Source organism: Manis pentadactyla, chromosome 11 (assembly GCF_030020395.1).
Source record: "Manis pentadactyla isolate mManPen7 chromosome 11, mManPen7.hap1, whole genome shotgun sequence".
NCBI lineage: Eukaryota > Metazoa > Chordata > Mammalia > Pholidota > Manidae > Manis > Manis pentadactyla.
This window is the reverse complement of record NC_080029.1, coordinates 75,566,089-75,584,093: the sequence shown is the minus strand read 5'-3', so window position 1 is coordinate 75,584,093 and position 18,005 is coordinate 75,566,089. Positions and strand designations below refer to the sequence as shown.

The 18,005-nt window shown below is 44.6% G+C and overlaps 1 protein-coding gene across 3 annotated transcripts in view; it reads right to left on the bottom strand.

Annotated features, from left to right (window-relative positions):
• Positions 1-16,935, bottom strand: part of SLC7A8 (solute carrier family 7 member 8) — a 47,723-nt gene extending 30,788 nt beyond the window's left edge. The window contains exons 1-3 of one of the 3 annotated variants that reach the window (XM_036884517.2): positions 16,045-16,934; positions 2,785-2,989; positions 1,731-1,882 (exon numbers count right to left, since the gene is read on the bottom strand). In XM_036884517.2, coding sequence (XP_036740412.1) covers positions 1,731-1,882; positions 2,785-2,989; positions 16,045-16,195 — 508 coding nt within the window. In that variant the 5' untranslated portion in view covers positions 16,196-16,934. Of the gene's footprint in view, positions 1-1,730; positions 1,883-2,784; positions 2,990-16,044 lie in introns of all 3 variants that reach the window. The other 2 variants (XM_036884519.2, XM_036884518.2) reach the window with 2 other exon arrangements.
• Positions 16,936-18,005: the final 1,070 nt, after the last annotated feature.

The window sequence follows — 18,005 nt, the reverse complement described above, 5'->3', positions numbered from 1 at the left end:
CCTACTTCTTCTCCTAGGGGGCAGACTGAACAGCCTCATGGTTCTTGGTTTTCAGCTGGAGGGTAAAGGTGACCTCTAGTCTGAGACATGTTAGCAGCATCAGCAGGAAAAAGGAAGCCATGCCCTCGTCCGCAAGATGCTGAAACAGCAGCGGGCAGCACTTATGTGGCCCTACTTGCCACCCGTTAGTCTGTCTGATGGTAGAAACAGCAACTGTTCCTGCATTCCCGACCCCGCCATCCCTCTGCCAGCTGTGGACCCAGCTACCAGCTAGCAAGCACAGGCCAAGTGACTACCCTCAGTGATCGCCCTCAGCGACTATAGGATGGGGCCACGAGCTGCCCGATCCTGTGCTGTAATCCTCACAGCCACAGACACCACTGCTGGCAGGATGACAACCCTCATCTCACAGTGGGGTGGGGTGGGTAACTTTGCCAAGCACTTGCCACAGTTAGAGACTGGTGCAGAGTTGCAACCTCAGGCAACCTAGCTCTGGTGCCCACATTTCTCTACCTCCAGGTGCCAGAGCCGGCCTGACCAAGCACAAGGAATACGCCCCAAATGAGAGTCTCAGCCCCATAGTACCATTTGCTCGGCTGGCAGGAGTCTATCCTGGAGCTGAACACACCTGTCAAAGAGGCACACTACCAAGGAGACCACCCCTTGGATCCCAGCTGGCTGCCCTGTGAGAGGCTCTGTGGGTGGCATCAGTGACCCTGCCCTCCTCCTCCTTTACCAGTAGGACAGAAGGAAAGTGTCAAGCTCTGGGAAGGAGGTAGCCAAGATGGTCACTACTCTCAGCTAAGTGTATGTGTGTTGGAAGGGAAGGTGTGGGAAGGCAGGGACTGAGCTAACTCAAGAAGAGCCTCTGAAAAAACCCAAATATTCACTTTAAGAATTGGTTTTGAGTTAAAAGATATAAAGTACTCAATCCATTGAGATTCCTGATATCAGAGACTAAATGTTGAGACTTCCTAGAAATACAGTTTGCAGAACTCTATAGAGCCTCACTAACCTACTCCTGCCGACAGATATTTTTTCCCCTTCTGAATTTTTACTGCAATTGAATCCTAAACACAAAATCTTTCTATATGACATTTCTCCCCAGTTAAACAGAAAACTTATCAAGGGTGGGAACCATGCAAAATGCATTAATTTTCTCCCAACTCAAACCTTTACACTCTCCTTTGAAAGAGTTTTAAGATGTGAGCTGGCAGGTTGAGGCGGGGGTGGATAAGGCCAGAAAAATATTCCTCTGAGCCACAGGGAGCCCCAGCACAGTGTGTGTGCTGGACAGAGAAGGAATGAGGAACAGGGCCTGCTGCCTTGGGTAGGTCACTTGCCTGGCTCTTCTTATCTGCTCTAGGAAAATAATAATACTAGCCCTCCCTATCTCATTGATTTGTCATTAGGCTCAGATCAGATAACATAGGTGAAAGTGCTTTGTATAATGTAAAGAACCCTGCCAGTGTTAATTACTATGCTTCTAAGCAGTGATTTAAGTTTCTCTTTTTTTTTTAATGCTAGATAATTTTATGCAGAATCCATTCATCCAAAGCACACTTGTAGAGAATTGAAAGAAAAGTAACTTTTTTTTTTGTATTTCATAAGTAACAGGGGAAAAAAAACAAAAGAGAGAAAATAAATAGAAGCAGAGACATGTAGGCCTCCCTACCCCCCCGGCAGGCTAAAAGAGGCCATCCTGATAGCAAGGCCCAGATGGCACTTACATAAGCAGATGCCAGCCAGGATTCGAAGGCCAGAATCTGGGGGGAAGCAGGTGGGGAAGAGCGGCTGAAGCACGTAGTTGGAGAAGGTGAGGGCGATGACAGCCTGGTTGGTGGGATAGATCACCAGCACAGCAATCCACAGCCTCAGAAACCTAAAGGGGGACAGGACAGGACTTGACCCAAGACAGCAATGAAGGCCCCCACCCTCCACCAGGCAGACCAGGGACTCCAAAGTCATAAGGGAGGCCTAGGCGAGTCACTGGGCAGCAGTAGGAAAGGCAGGTGGGCTAATGGGGTGCCTTTCCTTTTTGTTTTCAAGGATGTTGAGGAGTCCAAACCCACTCAAACGACACCCACAGCCCTCTGCACCGACAATCAAGTGGCTTGACGATGAAGAGCGGAGTTTCTGCTAGTAAGAGCGAAGTCTGGGCATTCTCTGTCTCTCTCCTTCCGCTTTCATCACCTCTTCTCTCCCACTCTGGCTCCAGCATCCAGTAGTGAAAAATAAAAGTCACAACCCCGAAATTCTGACCCCCAGGACACGATCAGGGTGTGGCCATTTAAGCAACTGCCAGGGGAGGCACTGAATGGGGCCTTGAGGGGGAAGTGCTCTCCACACCCTGGGGCTCCTTGGCAAGGGCTGAGCCCTTCAGTAGCAAGGCTGCAGAAGCTGGAAATTCAAGATCAGGGCCTGGCTCTACAGCAGGCCATTATCCTTGGTAATGTGAGAAGAGGGCACCCCAGCTCTTAGGTGGTCCTTCACATTTGCTGAGAACAACGGCTTTCTTTTTTGGTGGGAGTCTGTGGCCAGTGTCAGCATACAGTTCTGTTTGCTCTCATTCATAGAGTCTTGCCCACTATGGTCAGCAAAGAGTAGAAGAACCTACAACCTGGTTCTTCTGCCACTCCTGAGAGCATCAAGGGGAAACAAGGATATACTAGCAACCATGACATGGAAGGAAAAGAGGAATCCCATTCTCTAGCTCCCCTTAGCCCACTGGAAAGCACTGGCCTCTGCTTGTTAGACCACGAGGGCCTCCACAGATCCTCTTACCCAGCCAGTCCTCCGAAGATGTCCTTGACGTATGAGTAGTCACCTCCAGATTTGGGGATGGTGACCCCGAGCTCAGCATAGCATAGGGCTCCTACAGCTGTGATGATACCCGTCACGATCCAGACAATGAGAGCAAGGCCCACAGAGCCGGCATTCTCCAGCACTCCTTTTGGTGAGACGAAGATTCCAGAGCCGATGATGTTCCCTGCATGAAGCACCAAGGAGAGACAGTGGAGTGAGCATGGTCAGCAGGACCAGTGTTTACATGGGTGGTCTCACCTCCGATATGATTCTAACATGCCTTTGGGATGCGCACATCACTTTCAGTCAGGTGTGTCTAGCAATAATTCTTGCTGGAAGTAGGGGAAAGAGGAGTAGACAATGAACATGTAGAGATAAGGAACTTGGTCAAGTGCTTTACATATTTCCTTTAATCCTCAAGACAACCTTACGGAATCAGGTATCACTTCTCCCATTTTTCAGAGGAGGAAGCTGAGTCTCAGATACCAAGTGCACAGGACACAAAGTAGTAAGTGGTGGCTCAGGTATTGAACCTCAGGACCCTCTGACTGGGCTGCATGTGGTCCACCCAAGGTGACAAAGGTCTGAAGACTGGCTGGAAATGGCAGGGCTGGAAAAGTAGGCTGCTCTCAGAGACTGTTCTGCTGGTTAGAAATCTTCAAAAATGAGTTGAAGGGCAATACATTTTGGACAGGTTGCAGCCACACCCCCATAACTGGGGATTTTCAAGACCTATGAGCATGGATAGCACTCCTGGCTGGCCTCTTCCCCAGACATGACAGCCCTACACTTGGTGAGGAATATGAAATAACCCATAAAAACAGTCCTTGTAGTTTGGAAGTGGTTTGCAGGACTGCAATACATGCAAAGGTGCAGCACTGTGTTCGTCCAAAGGTTGTTCCCTTCTATTGTTTCATGTGACTGTCACAACAACATTATGAAATTCCGGAAGAGGGGAAAGGACAGGTATTTTTCACTCTATTTTACAAACTACGAGACTAAGACACAGAGGGGTTAAGTGGCTTTCTCCAAATTCCACAGCTACTGATGGGTAAAATTGGATCTAGAAGTTGGTCTCCTGATGCTTAATCCAGTGCTCTTCCCACGAATCCACTTCACTTCTGTGGGCAAGAGGCTGGTTTTCTCCTGAGACATCAGGTGGGAAGCAAGGAACTGAATGGTTGGCTAGTGAGATGTGTGTGCTGGGCAGGGGAGGAGCTAGAGTGTGGGGGCAGCTCCTGATATGCTCTGCCACAAGCTTTCATTTGTCCACTTCTTGTGATTCAAGGTGGTGATCAGGTGTTTTGAGGCCTTCACTTAGACACCCACCCAGCTGCCCCACTAATGGCCTGGGGCAAGAAGCAAAGACAATGGTATGCTCAACTTTCAAAAACTGACTTTCAGATCTCACCCATAACTTAACCTCAATCCAGTCCTGACACTTCCTCTTGTAAACCAAAATTCAAAATTTAATCCTAGGCCATGGATCCAATTATTTCAGTTAAAGGAGAAGAGAGGAGAATATTCATACCATAATACTCTTTTCCTCTGGGATTCAGTATATGCTGCTCCTTTCAAACTAAAAAATTGCAGTGTGGAATGAGTAAAGGGAGCGGGAAGGGGTCCCACAGGCCCTGAAGCAGTGAGGAGTGGTTAAGACTGAAATACAGACTCAGAGGGCACGGGCCCACCACTGGATTCAGATGTGAAGAAAACACATTTCTGTCTCAAGCATTCTCTCCTTGTCCTAGCACGCATAGTCTACCCAAACAGAACAGGGCTGTGTACAGAAATTACACTAAAAGAAGAAACAATCCCTCCTGTTCAAATTTGTGATCTAAACATCAGGCAAAGAAAGAGAGAAAAATGAGATTCTGGGTGATACCAATTCTTAAAGGCTTTTCCTTTTTGCATATGTTGACATAAAGTCTTATGACATGAATGAGGAACTCTTTCCACTCTCCTCCACCAGTCATCATATGTGCTTTGCATGAATATTGGGTTAGTGGAGATGAAAAGGCCTTCTGGTAGTATCCCAGAACTCCAGGACAGAGTCACCATGTCACAGTACCCTTCACCTGCCAAACTGAACGTGCTGCTGTACCCTGGAAGACACCAGGTGCCGGGAGCTGAGCACTGGATAGGGAATTGCCAATAGCATGGAAAGGTGATAGTAAAGCCCTTGCCCAGGAGGAAGTTATCAGAAGAGTAATCTGTAGGACATTAAAGCCAGCCAAGGGAGCAAATACAACTCAGGTTATAAAACTAGCTCAAGGGGTTAGAAACACAATCAATATAAGAGAAAAACAAAGTTTGACTTTGGTCTTTAAGGTGCTGAAAGGGGAGGCTGGGAACAGCTGGGTGTTGCTCAGAGCCAGGAATGGCTATTGAGGGGGGAAGTAGGGGTGGATGTTTCTGAAAAGATCTCATCTCCTCAGGAATGAAGAGGGTTAATGTTCCACTAAGGGTTCTTGGAAAACAAATGACCACAGTGGGGATCAGTAAGCACTTCTGATCTTCGGCTCTGACATTTCGGGAGTGTGTGCTCCCTCCCTTGTTCCAGGTGAGGAGCCTCTTGGAAGGTGGGATGTGCTATGCCAACAGCCCTTTTCTGGTCTGACCCCTTCCTGCCTTCAATTATTCTTGGCTAACATGTCCTTCCCTGGAGCTGCTGGGGTGATGGTGTGGGTTGTAATACGTTGGCATTGGGACAAGAGTCCTTATTTCATAAAAATTGGGTTCTCCCCTCTTGACAACCTTAATTTTGATCAAATTAAAATTACCAAGATAAAAGCTAATCCCCCCTCCTCCAAACTGAATTACGTTAGCCCAAACTGAACAGTAGGGAATAGGAAGGAGAGGAATGCCTCTCCCTGATTCTAGGAAGCCTCTACCTGGTGAACCAGCATCAGATAACATCTCCTCCACTTTGGCGGCCTCTGGAGCTTCTGCATGGGGAGGAATGTCATTCATACCTCAATAGTGTTCTGGAACTGAAAGATCATTCATATTATATTTACTCAGAAGTTCTGCTTACTGTATACAGTCTTCAGTGTGATTATTGGATTAACAATTATCTCCCCCACTAGACTATAAGCTCCATGAGAGCAGGAACTAACTATATCACTTTCTCTCCCCATGAAGTGTCATATAATAGACACCCCATAAAGGTTTACTGAATGAATGATGTCTGACATTGGTCTAGAATTTATTTCTACAGAGCAATTTAATATACCTGTTTAATGGAATCACCAAATCCTGTGAAGTATGTCAAGTCTGTATTATATGCAAATCAATAAGGCAACCCACTTATTTCACTGCTGAGGAGAACAGACTGGCTACTATTACCATTTTCAATGTATAGGGGAAGAAAGTAGGGCAACTATTATTCCCATTTTCCAAGGAAAAAATAAGGGAGGTATTATTATTCCTATTTTATGGATGAAGAAACTGGGACCCAGAGAGGTAGTTATTTGCCTAAATCACAGGGTAAATTAGTAGTAACTGGATTAGAATCTAAATCTGTCACAGCCTCAAGCATTTCCCTGAAAAGAGTCAGTTTTACATGCTCCACTCCATAGGCAATGAAAATGGTTGACAGAAGATGCTTATGAAAGAACTGGAATGCAGATCTGATTCCTTCCTTCTATTGCAGTACCACCTTTAAAGGTGATTTACAAAACATTCATGTCCATTACCTTACTTGATTGTCATTTCTTAGGTACATAGGGCAGGTACTATCATTTCTATTTACCTCTGCAAAGACTGAGGTTCAGAGAGGTGAAGAGCCTTGATGGAAGTCACATACTGCATATATAGCAAAGCCGGGATGAGAGGCCAAGTCCTTGGACTCCTGGCTCAGGGTTTCCTTCAGACTGCCTCTCCTCTAGAAATTGCACAACACTTTAGACACTTCAATTGCAGGGCTTTTTAAACTCGGACCCTGTCCAAGTGAGGCTTTTCTGGAGTGGCTTGGAAAAAGGATGACTGAGAAAGGGCTTTTCTACCTTGACAATGAACCTTTCTTGATGATAGGTTGGAAGAAAGTTGATTACTGTGGCAATTTTTGTCTCCATTGTTTTGTTTTTAGACTCATTGTCTATAAAGCCATTCAAGAATGAGATGCTCACCTGTCTGGTATAGCCAAGGTACTGGAAGTCAGAGTTTTGATCCTCCCTTTCATCCATTCCAATTAACAAAATAATCATCTTATCATGTGGATCTCTAGTGAAAAATAAATCCTAGGATGCTTGGACAATGAGGCCCAGTTTGGCTTGTTCTATCAGAGAAAAGCTAAGCAAACCACTCCATTAAAAAGGGGCCAAGTTGTATCAGTGGGCAAGTCTTCACTAGAAAAATTCCCGGAATTGAGAAAATCCACATCTGCCATGAATAACCACTGACTTCCCCGCTGTGGGCCATTACCCATGTGATTCCTATAAAGACCTTAGTCATATCCAGGCCTGTCCACACTAGAATGCTGTAGCTATCAAAGAATTCCCTAAGGCATGGAATTACAAACTTCTAATGCCCAACAGACCCTCAGATCCCAAAGGCTTTGATCTTCCTTACTAACTTATGCTAGTCTTGAATTAGCAAGAGCTCCTCCTGGAACTTGGAAGTTCTGTCCATTTCCATGGTGTCCAGAGAAAGCTGAGGTGAACCTTCTCTGTGCTCCAGCAATAAAGTGGTTGGGAGGTTCACAGGATTTTCAGGACTGGGGGAACATTGTGGAAGCAGGGTCTGGTACACTGAAGCTGGGCTTTGATCCTCACTGCAGGCCTGGAAGCTCACCATGTTTCCTGGCCTATACACACTTTCCCATCAGGACCAAACGAACCACTACATCGGGGTGAGAGCAGGTCAGGACTCTGATCCATGCCCTGTGGAGGTGCCATCTCTGGCAGAATAGAGATGTGGAGGGTGCTACAGGACCCTGCTGTTTGGGATTCCTTACTGAAAAGCAGAAGGGCACCAGACTCAGCACTGGGGGAACCACTGATTCCTTGCTTTGCCACTCGCCACAAGCCATGTGACCTGAAGATTTCTGAGAGTCCCTTCCTTCATCTGCTGAGTGAGAATTGTTCCTCCCTGCCTACCTCATAGGAGTAGGTGTCAAAGGAGATCACATATGTGTGGGAGCACTTTACAGTCTGTGAAATCCAAGATAAGGAATTGCTAGGGTTTATAGCAACAGGGATAGAAACCATCTTTAGAAGAATCCGATTGGCTTGCTTTGGAGACTTGGCTCCAAAATATCACTGTAGAGCCAGGGCCATGAAGCATTCTCTGAGTCACTTGTCTCCTTGTTCTAGGTATAATTTTCAGATGCCACAGGTGGGCGGCCAGCAGGTAATTGCACCTCAAGAAGTATTTATTGAGCATCCACTCTGTACGTGCTTGCTTTTAAAGGTAATTGTGAAGCACTTGTTCACGCATGGACTTTTAATGAAAAAGATGGAGCCAACCACCACTGCCAGCCCCTGAAAGACAGGCATCCTGGCCTGAGGGGCTAGGAGTGCTGAGCCCTCAAATATGCCCATTAAGGGTTCGTAACTGGCTTCCAGCGTCTCCCTGTCTGGTTGGAGAACCAGGCACCAGCAGTGACAGCCTTTGTCTGCCTCCGTGGTGCTCATCCAGAGGCAACTGTGCACCATTCCTCATTACCAGGGACAGATGGCAATGACCGGAGACACTTTGGCCACCACAGCTCTGGGAGGGGAGTTACTGGCATCTAGAGGGTGTTGGCTTGGGGCGCTGCTAAGTGTGCTCCAGTGTATGGAGCAGCTCCCAGAACAAAAAAGTATCTGGCTCAAAAGATAAAAGTGCCAAGGTTGAGAAACCCTGTTCCATCTCCAAGCCTCACGTCATCATTTGGTTTATCCTGAAAGTCCCTTTGAGATTTGAAGTTGGGTGTTTCGGGGGTTTGTTTTTAATACAAAACTTTATTGTTCATGGAAATAACTCAGTTTTAAGCTAATATTTTTTTCTTATTGTGTTAAAAAACATTAACATTAAATTTAGCACTTTAACTGTCTTCAAGTGTACAGTTCAGTAGTGTTAAGTATATTCACATTGCTGAGGAACATCTCCAATGGATGATTTTTGACTGACTGCTATTAGTCAGCAAATACTTTCTAAGCACCTACCACATGCCAGGCTGAATATATGGGGACACGAAAATGAGTAAGACTCAGTCCCTGCCTCCAGGAGCTGTGCGGAGCAGTGAAGACATACAAGTGGACACAGAGTTGACAAGGTATAACATAAGTTGGATGAGTGTTATTGCAGTGTACGACAAGATACTGTGGATGGAAAGGTGACTGGCTTGGGCTATTCAGAAAGTTTCCTGGAAGGGAGGAAGCACAGGAAGGATGCTGATGAGTAAGTAGACTCAGATCAGTAGAGGGGAAAGAAAAAGCATTGGCAGCTTGATAAGCAGGTTGGGCTTGGGCTAAACTGACCAGTTCTTCTCATTGCCTCATCAAGTCCAATCTAAATTTCTGAATCAGAATTCAGGAGTGCATTCACGTGTGTGTGTGGGGGGGGGGGGCTGGGGGTGAGAGGGGAAGTGGGGGTGGTGAAGAATGAATCCAAGGAGAGAAACTGCTATTTATTGAATATACACCATAGGATACCAGCTTTATTTTAATTATCTACAAAAACTTCCATTTTACAGGTAAGTAAATTGACAACTTGCCAGGTTACAAAGCCTATAAATATGGAGGCAGTTTGCAAACCCCAGACTGTCTCCAAAGCCCCTCCTGTTCTGCTAGATTACCCAGTTCCTCCCTTTACACAACACACAATGCAGATCATGGGAAAATTCATTATTTGCTTTCTACTGCCAGTCGGCAGTAGGGCCTGCTTAACAAATGCCAGCTTATCTCTAAGGCAAACTGACCTGCCTTTATCAGCTGCTTACTAAACACCCTATGCAGAATTGTACTCTAAAAAAGCAGCTAAAACATTTATACATCTCACAGATTTACGATCAAGCACCTTTACAATCTGCATATAGATGAGTAAAGCACACTATAATTTGGCAGCAAGAGTTCTGTCTCTGGGTAATCTGCCTTCACAATGGGCTGCCCAGTGTGAGGCTACCCGGAAGATCTTCAGTAACACTGTGAAACCCTCTCCCCAGAAGTGACATCACTGCTAACACTGAAGATGCTTAAAGCAAGGAGCAAACCAATGGGAAGACTTGTGACAGTGACAAATGATCAGGGATGAGATGTGATCGATAAAGCTTTTCAGCTCAAAGTTCATTCACTCTATAAATAAAATAGCTTAAAATAGACCTGAGGGATCATTTTGCTTCTTAGAAATAAAATCATCAGTGCTCAGCACAGCACCTAGCATATAATGTGCTCAATGAATGTTTGCTGAATGTTAAAATTTGGACAATCCAAATCCTATGGCCAGCAGCCCCCACCCCTGTCCCAGGGAGAGGGCTGCAGTTCGCCACCTGCAGATCCCTGGGGCGAAGGGAATCAGGGGGCCTGCTCTACCCCTGTCCCAGGGAGTGGGCTGCAGTTTGCCACCTGAAGGTCCCTGGGGCGAAGGGACTCAGGGGGCCTGCTCTGTAGGCAGTCCGAGAGGGGTGCAAGGCTTGGTCCTGCCTGGTGTGTATCCTCAGCCAGGAGTTAAAAATTGGATAGGAACAGTCCCTAGCATCTGAGCTGCTGAATGGCTGCTGTTTTTGGTAGTTCAGAATATATTTTGGGGATTATTTGATCATGCCTGCTTTTTTTGACACCTGCTTACCACTTCAAACAATAAAAAAACAAGAATGACAATTCTTGAAGCAGAAAGCCGAAAATCTTGGTGGCCCAGCAACTGAGAAGTCCCGACCTGTCTGCCCAACGCCTCCATGCCACTTCAATCAGCTGATGTAATCCAGAAAAGGCAAATCTATGGTGCCAGCCTCTCTGAGAAAGTCACTGGGTCCAGGTGCAGTGTGCTTGCTGTTCTAAATAAATGGGATGCTTGGCTATGTTTCTTGGACACAATTTTTTACCTGCTGGGTTCCTATCTTCTTTCCCCAGTGTTCTCTATCTCCTCCTAGTCACTCATTTCTGCATGACTCTGTTCTTGGAGAGAACATACTGCAGCCCTGCCAGCAGCAGGCTCACTCAGGTCACTCCTTGAGCTCTTCATTTCTGGAGGCAGGAAGCATGCAACCCAACAGGATCCCTGTCCCCACTGCCCCCAGAGCCCCATGCTTGGGGCACTTTGGTTAGGCCCAGTGGCTTCGGAGCTCAATGACCTGGTGGGAATCCTGCCTCTGCCTTTCCTCAATTACTTTTTCATTCAAACCCTTCCTTTTTTTTAAAAATTAAGGTATCATTGATTTACAATCTTACGAAGGTTTCACATGAGCAACATTGTGATTTCAACATTCACCCATATTATCAAGTTCCCCCACCCCCACCGCACATACCCCATGGCAGTCACTGTCCATCAGCCTATAAGATGCAATAGAGTCACTAGTTGTCTTCTCTGTGCTATACTGCCTTCCCTGTGAACCCCCTCAATTATGTGTGCTAATCATAATGCCCCTTAATCCCCTTCTCCCTCATCTTCCGCCTGCCCTCCCCAACCCCTCCCCTTTGGTAACCGTTCAGTCCCTTCTTGGAGTCTGTTGAGTCTGTGTTGTTTTGTTCCTTCAGTTTTGCTTTGTCAAACCCTTCCTTTTTGTAACAGTACTTATTTCATGGGATTAGATGAGAATATTCATAAAATGCTAAACAGGTATTATGCATCTGGAGCACAGTAATGCTCAGTAAATGGTAGTCACTTATTATTATCCTTACCCTGCTGGGTATAACTTTTCCCTATTCACCAAGAGGTGTTTGTTTTGAGAAGTCTCCTAGCTGGCTTCTGGCTCTGAGTTTTCTCTGAAAACAATGAGCGTTTTAAGCATGTTTTCATCCTGAATGAACCAAATACAAATCCCTCCACATTAAAAAAAAAAAAAATTGAACTCAAGAAAAAACAAACTCAAGAAGCAATTTTCACCCTCCATCTCTCTGTTAACATCCAATAGGCATTTTGGGGATTAGAAAGTTAACATATCATATTGGAGACTAAAATGTAAATTCTTCTAATGTGGTGTAAAACACACTGGTCTGAAAATTTTCCAAATCAGTCCAGTGCCATTTCATTATAGTTATACTAATAGCCATACTTCTTTTTTGACAAATAGCCTTAGACAATTTTTCCCCCAACTTTTTCAGTATCAGACATTCATGGTCTTTCCAGGCTCCAGTTTCAGGGTTATAAGGCCCTCCACGGCTCATCCCCTCACCACATGATACACCCCAGCCTCCTTCCCTCTTCTCTGGTTACCAATTAGAAGAGGGGAATGACCAAGAGCTTTGGCTATAGAGTTAGACCATCTCAACAATCAGTTGTGTGACCCTGGGCAAATTACCTACCAAGTCTGTGACTTAATTTCCCCATGTTTACAATAGAGATAGTTACAATATCTACTTCTAAAAGATTGTGTTCAGGGTCAAATAAAGTAATACATACAAAGAGTTTATAACATAGGAACTGGCATTTAGTAAGAGCTCAACAAATACAGTTTTTTAAACATCTTGTTAGTTGGGGAGAGTGGTCCAGTAGACCTGCATCTAGCATTTTCCTGCAGCAAATATACCAAGTTTCCTCCTAACACACAATGTGTTAAAAACAAAATGATCTGACATATTATGAATATTTTTCCTAAGGCTTTGCAACTGGTCTGATGCCTTCAGCCCTAGATTCTGGGTAAGTACCTAATTACATAACTAATATAAGGTGACTTTAAAGATCCAGGAACACTGTGGGCACCTCTACCATGGCTGGGGAGAATGCTGGACTGTGGAGGAAAGGTGTGCATGGGGGAGAATTAACAGGAGCATGGTCTGTGAGGGCCAGATCCTGTAGTAGCTTGATGTTCCTTGGGCTGCCCCACACGTCTTCCTGCAGTTTACCAAGAATATTAACCTTCTTCAACTCGCAGTTGATTGCTCAACTCCCCTTTCCATGGGACACTTCCTGGCTGGGAACACAACACTAACTGCTTCATCTATAAGAACGAATAAGGATCTCTGGCCAGAGTCTAAAGGAAATGTCCTTTTTCCTTTATTTATTTTTTAGGGCATAAAAAATAGAAATAGTTGAGAATAATGCTTAAAGAGTTCAGGATGCACACAAACTCTAGGTTTGAATCTTGGCTTCAATATTTTTTAGCCATGTGACCTTCAGCGAGTTGCTTATCTTTCTCAGCCTCTATTTCTTTAACTGGAGGAAGATGTAATAAGTGCTTACTACACAGGATTATTGTGAGGGGTAAAAAAAGATAATGATGTTAGGTAATTGGACAAGTGTTTGGCATATAATAAGTGTTTAATAATGATAACTAGCAGTAGTAGCTTTGGTATAATTAATAAATGAATTTTGCTGCTTCGTCACACTCTCTAGATTTTGGGGGACAGTACACTCATGATGAAATCTAAGTTCATCTGTTGCCAACAGATTTCCTTAGCCAAGTACATAGAAAGCAATAGGCTGGTTAGGTTAGGGCAAAGGTTAAAATATCAAAATGGCCCCATCTAATTGTCCAGGTTGATGAAATTATTTCTAGCTTAAAGATTTTCAAGCCAGTGTTTCAACAGCCCTTCAGATGAATACTTATTATTACTACTGCATTCATATTTTTGTCCAGGAATCAATCAAATTAAACAATCACTTGAGTAATTGTTCCATGTCAGGCACTCCACTAAGCACTAAAGATTTAGAGATGTATAAAATATATATTCTTTTGTGTAAGGAAGTAACAATTTAGTTGTTTTCCTTTTACCTACAAAATCTTCCAGAATTATCTTTTCTACTCTATCTTTCCCCATCTCCTTTAAGTTGCTTATTAATCTGGTTCTGGGAGAGAACTTCTCTATCTTGTACTTATTACCACTCACTTAACTTTGGTCTCCTTTGGCTCTTACACAATTCAACCATATCAATTTCCAATGTTCTCTGTTTAATGCATATGAAACTCTCTTAAGAAATTTCCTTTTTTCTTTCTGCCTTCTAATTCTCTTTCTTCCATAGCATCAACATTGAGCACCAGATCACTGAATTTTGCATAGAAAATGCCATTTCTATTTTTGCTTTTGGTCTTGGAAAATCTGGAATCACTGTTGTCCACTAGCACCCTTTCCTGAAGAGGACAGGGCAGTTGCTCAGCACATCTACAGCTCAACAGCCATGCAGGAGGGGAAGCAGAAAGGATTTTGCCCTCTATCATCCTAAATGAGAAATTTACATCTTATCTTTGCTTAAATGGAGGTAGAATAGTGTCTATTAACTCTACAAGGATACTCAAACTTTGGAAAAATATCCTGATTTCTCAGAAACCACATATTTGGGATCTCTTTTCACCACAGAACACCAGAATTATTGTTCTTATTATGGTAATGCTAATGGGATCACTGGGACTATTCTCACATTGAAGTGTAATTATGAGGGTATGGACCAATCAGTAGCAACATTCCCCATCTGAAATTGTACTTCTTTTACCTGACCACTCCCATTTCTTCATAGTCTTACAAAAATGTTAAAGAAAGAGACCAAAACAACCTCAGTATATAGGAAAATATCCTCTACCCTTAAATACCTGCACATGTGTAGGGGTGGGTGAGCAAGGCTGAGGCATAACAGAGGCTTGACTGCATATGGGTGCATGTAGGTGTACACATCTGTGTATGAATCAGAACCTTCCCAAAGGGAGGAAAATGCTTAATCTTATCAGTGAAACTGGTGAAAGAGGTAACAGGCTCTGGGGCTATTTACAGACCTTAAATTGGCATGTGCTATACATATTGAGTACTTTGCTGATCTCATCTTTAAGAACAATTGAGATAAAGGAGAGGCAAAGAAAAGGTAATCAGTGATTCAGATCAGGTCAATATATATATATTTTAATATTATTATCTTTCTTTAACTGTAGATGCCTGGAAAACCTCCCAGAGTCAAAGAACTAGACAAAATGGGATTCCATTTTGAAATAGAATAGAGATAACATGATCACTGAAGTTTGGGTGTAGAGGTGAAGAGTATTACTTGAATACTGTACTGATTTTATTTTATTTCAAGGGTGTTCTCCGGTGTCACTATTGCTCAGGTGTCAAAATGTCTCTGTGCCACTGCATGGAACATGAGGTCATCCAGAGAAACTGATTTGTGGGCAACAGGACAAAATAAGCCTTCAAGGAACTCTGGAGAGACAATACAAATATGTCCAGACCACCTTTCTCTGAGAAGGTAAAGCCCGCTACCAAAGACAGCAGAAGAAACTCTCACCCTCTGAAGTAAGGACAGTAACATGCCATTGCCCAGTCACCTCCAGGCCCTCTCTGGAATGAGGCCAATGTGTTGTCTAGAGATGCAGCCATACTGGGGCCTCCTGCCCAGTAGAGTGCAGTTAAGGGTTTGGAGTGGCCTGCCCTAGTGCTCTCAGGGACACCCAGGCTCCTCTGCTTCAAGGCCTCCGGCTGGGACACACTGCAGCAGTCAGTTCCTCCTGGACTCCACACACTAGTCACTCCCACTTCCAGTCCAGAGCCTTGAAGGGTCTTCTGTGGTTGTTAAGAGAAGGGTGGACTCCGTGAGGCACTAGAGAAACTGCAAACTATACCTTTACAGAAAGGCACACTCTGTCTCTTCCTCCATAATTTATTTCCTCATCAATGATATGAGTATCAACCTGTCACATCTACTTCACAGAGTGAAAGTACTGCCTAATGAAAAAGCTGTAGAAAGGCAAGGCATTATTATTGCCATTGCAGCTATTTTTATTATTACACATTCCCTAGGCCCACAGCTTCCTATAACATAAAACAACAAAACATCTACTCAATATGTCTCAAAAGCTGGCGCACAGCCTGCTGAAGAGATGGCTGCAAGCTGGCCATCAGCCAGCGGTGTGACGACCCCGCCTCTGACCCCCACCCCTTAGGTCCGTTCTATGAACAGAACCGCTCAGCCTGGTTTAGAGGAAGAGATGTACAACATACACCACTTCCTATAGCTGATCGACTTGACCACTGGGGATGGGTTACAGCACAGGTAAATGACAATCGTATTCTAAGGGAGCAGGAAGCAGAAATGGTGCTTAGAGGAGTTAAGGTCCCACAGGAGGTCCCCCGGGAAGGGGGAGGATTGTTAGGTGGGCCAAGGAATCTGACTCACCTATGATGATACCGCAAGCACTGACCAATCCAATCTCTTTCTTCAGGGCTACTCCGCCCCCTCCGGAACCAGTCTCTCCGCTGACCTCCGACTCGCTCCCACCGGAGTGGCTCTTCTCAGTGGTGTTTCGGTGCCTGGCCCCTTTTTCCATCTTTCTCAGGATTTTAACCTCTGAAAGGTATCTCTCTTCTAAATGCGTACAGTGCAAATCTATTTATAGAGACTTTCAAATTAAAACGTCCTTTTCCGAAATGAGGACCACTTCCTACCCTCTTAAAAAAGACCCAAACAAATGAAAGAAAAAACGGAAGATACCCCTACTTCGAATTAAGGACACTCTTGTCACTCGTGCTTAGGAACAAGGAAAGTGTGGTTAAAAGCCGAAGGGAAGGAGACATAGATATTTAGATATAAAAATAGAACTGTACAGATACTCCAGCTGGAATTCTGAAGGCGATGTGGATCTTCAGAAACCAGGGTGGTACTGCACTCTGTACCAGGCAGTGGCTTATTTCAGACGCTAGTCTGGATCGCCCTCGGCTCTCCCTCTAAGAAAACAAGAGTCTTTACCTCCCCTTATCCTTTTCTTTTATGATGAGGATAAAAGTAGTTTTCGTTAACTGAAGGGGAAACAGGCAATCCTCCGGTCGGTTCTTCTCTTCCAGAAAAACAACTGTGGACCCGACCGGTTTGCTCTAGATCTTGTTGCCACCTGCTGTGGGTTCCCCCCCCACCCCGATCTTTTGCCTTTTGCTTTCTCCAGATGTCCTGCTTTGTCCCGCTAGTCGCCTGTCCTTGTTTTCCTTCTTGCGATCTGCGTCCTCACGGCCCAGACTGCCCCATTTTTCTGGGTTATGGGAGAGTGGCTCTGCGCACACGGACGCGCTTCCGTTTCAGCGAGGGGTTTTATGTGCTGAGCTGGCTCCGCCCCCACCTCCGCGTTGCTCTCCATCCTCACTCCGTCTCCTTCCTCCTCTTAGATTTAAATATTAGCAAGCAGCCCCCGAGGATCACCGAGAAGATGGACTAAAATATCTCTTTGTAATCATCTCTCTTTTTCCATCTTTCTCCTTGGAAGAAATGCAAGTAAAATCCTTCCCGGTCAACTGTTCCGGGGGAGTACAGAAGCTACTACAGCGTTACAGGTCACACAGCATTTGTGAGCTTTGTAAGTAAGGGACCCAGGGTGCAGACTCCTCAGTGTCATCAGAAACACACCGGTGACAGTGTTAAAATATTTATTCCTGGGTCATTTAAGGATACAGGAGAGAAAGTTGTAGAGACTATGTTCAAGTTTCTGGAGGAAATCCGCAGGTCGTGGAGGGGAATGGGAAGAAAAGAATTAAGAAAAATGGAAAAGAAATGCACTGTGTATAATTGTGAGCTGTGAAGAATATAGTGGAGGCACAATCACCAGGAAGAGGTGGTAGCCTTACGATTCACAGCTCCTTTTTAGTGTTAATTGAGACGGAACAAAAATGACTCCCACCTGGTCCCAGGAAAGAATGACACAGACTGGTGGAGTGGGGCCTTCCACAGCTTCTAATATTTTCTGCAATCTGTAAGTTATTTGAGAGTCAGACAGGGAGGGAGGGGGGAGTTATTGGCACCGCTGTGATCATGGAGCCGATTGTTGATGTAAAGAGACAACTAGCTTATTACCTTGCTCATACTGTGTCTTGGCTTCCCCGAAGACTTTTCACCCAGAAGCTTCTGCCTTACATGAGAGAGCAATCATGTCTAAGACACTTTGGTAAAACAATGAGAAGCAATATAGCAGACAATACTATAAATCTAAAATAAAATTATCTTGAATCTGTATTAAATGTATTATGCAAAAGTACTTGATTTTAGAATGAGTTGAAGAGATTAAGTTCCCTAAGCTGACCATTAGATACAGGACCTTGGCCTCATTCGGAAAATCTTCCAAAAGATTTTACATTTTGAAGAAAATGCATAAT